At 32.7% G+C, this 2,366-nt stretch overlaps 1 protein-coding gene across 1 annotated transcript; it reads right to left on the bottom strand.

The window, feature by feature from the left end:
• Positions 1 to 67: 67 nt before the first annotated feature.
• Positions 68 to 1,369, bottom strand: LOC116339995 (the record flags this gene model as incomplete). The annotated part of the gene is made up of 4 exons (XM_031766108.1): positions 1,347 to 1,369; positions 1,095 to 1,276; positions 269 to 791; positions 68 to 192 (listed from the first exon to the last, which is right to left on the bottom strand). Coding segments are annotated over exons 3-4 (530 nt in total), but the record flags the coding sequence as incomplete, so codon positions are not given.
• Positions 1,370 to 2,366: the final 997 nt, after the last annotated feature.

Genomic DNA, 2,366 nt, shown 5'->3' on the forward strand with positions numbered 1-2,366 from the left:
GATGTTTTGATTTGGTCTCAAATCATCATCGCGTTTTTCTTCCAAAGCGAAATTGAATGTAGAATACGATGCAATTGAACGTATATTTTCAGGTCTTGATGAATGAATGTTGACATTTTCAGATGAAATTTTATAAGATGCAGTGACGCCATCAATGTTTGGAGCTGCAGATTCATAGCTTGGATAATAACCCTGTAATTAAATAAATTCGATATTAATTCTAGCGCGCAAAATTTGAAAGTATTTTCCGTGATATAAACATAACCACCTGTTGATATTGAAATTCTGTATGATTGCAACTGTCCTGTGTCGATTGTGCATTATCCCTTTGCACATAAATGCCATCTGAACTGCGTTCGGCCGAATCTGGTACCGTTTGTGTTGATGATGGTGTTGAGTTATTGGTTGATGAATCCGACAAATCAATTGATGAAACATTATTCGCGAATGAAAGTGGATTGTAAACGCCACGCAATGAGCTTGGATGTCGAAAGCGATGCACTCTAAGGTACCGAAATGATCGAGCTATTGAACTTATGAAATTGAAACCGGGAATTTTGTCCGGCAACAGAGCACACGGTTTTTTCAATGTTTCATAACGTGAAATACTGTAAAATTCTGGTTTTTTGTACGATTTGTACACGGTATCACAATAGGCTGATGAAACTAACATTTCATGCGAATGATTTGCCTCTTTGCTCGTACAAATTGCGGTCAAACGTTTCGAAAAGTTTAAAACATTTACATAGAAAAAGTGATAAGAAATTTTACTTCTGTTCGATCACTGATCACTGTGGTGTATGCGAAAAAGTAAAAATTAAGAATGTTGTTGGTATAACTCCTTTTAAGATGAAAGAATTTACTTTGAACACTTATATCAATAACACTTGAAACGAAAGGAACTATTACAATTATAAATCTCATCACAGACTTCATTAATAAATCAAATAAACGACTCGCACAGTGAAATTGTTAAAAAATGGTCATTTATTCCATTTCAATTTCAAATGTATAGCAAACGTTTGAATAACACATTAAAGACATGTAAATGATGCCGGTTATGATTTAAAAAAACGAAAAACAATCTCAGTGACCATCATTTGCGTATGAACTTTTTCTATCCCAAAAATGATAAGACACACGCGAAACATTCTAATCAATTTTATTTTTGTTTGAACTAAAAATTAATTTCATTCCACTGCAAAAAAGATCTATCGAAATACAATGAACAATCTGCTTTGAAAGACCACATCCGCTGTAAATGATCAAGTCCAATCTTTAATTTAATAATTTTATTTATTAATTATCTATAAATAAAAGTGAACTCAGTTATTAAAAGCACATACTTGTTGAGTTGTCATGTTTCAATTCTTTGATCTTTTATTTGAAACACATCTATTCATAAAGAATAACAAAATGACTCATTTTTTCTTCATACATTTGCTTAATCTGCAGTTATGCAGACGAAATGACTTTTTGACGTACACACAAATAAAAAAAAGTGGGTATTTCGACATCTGCTGTAAAAGTCTTGAGCATGTAAAATAAACGTAGTCGAAAGTATTGTTCAAACAAAACACACAGATAATCTCAATTCGAAACCCTCAAGAGGTTACAGGGTGAGTCGGACAATTTCTGTAAAATCGGACCACCTCAATAATGAGTTAAACTTTTGTTTTGTTTGGTCATTTTCTTTGAAAAATGTTTAGCCATGACCGGACTCTATTTCCATGTAAAGGTAAGTCCAGGGGCTCTTCGCTTTTGGCGGTCTATTTGATTAAATTAGCGTCATTATCGAACTGCGAAAAATGTATTTAATAAGTGTTAAAAATGATGAAAAAGTTATAGTTTTTTGCAAATTACAAAAAATAGACCAAGATCTTTGAATTCAATTATTGCAAAAAGACGTATTCGTATATCTTACATATTTTTTCATAACTTTTAACCCTAAACAACATTTTTTCCGGAAAAATCGAACCACCCTACTTTGGAGTGACTATTGAATCAATGTAGTAGTATTGATATCATATGATATACATCAGTAGTGTGCGGCGGGGAGGTAGGGGGGTTTACCCCCCCCCCCCCTGTGATTTGGATGAGAATTTTTTTTCGTGAAATTTATTCGAATTTGCTAGGGTTTTTGATTCAAAAGTGAAGACATTTTTTTTTTAATGTAGAAAATTGAGGAAAATTATTTCAATTTGCTAGGGTTTTTGGCTCCGAGAGATTGTATTCAGATTTGCTAGGGTTTTTCGTGGAGAAAATTCTTTCGATTTGCTAGGGATTTTCGCCTCAAAAAGTGACTTCCAAAAAAAAAAAAAACGAAAATTTGTCTGATTTGCTAGAGAATTTTTTGTCAAAAGTAA

The sequence above is a fragment of the Contarinia nasturtii genome, unplaced genomic scaffold (assembly GCF_009176525.2).
Source record: "Contarinia nasturtii isolate CC-2019 unplaced genomic scaffold, AAFC_CNas_1.1 Cnas_scaffold_600, whole genome shotgun sequence".
NCBI lineage: Eukaryota > Metazoa > Arthropoda > Insecta > Diptera > Cecidomyiidae > Contarinia > Contarinia nasturtii.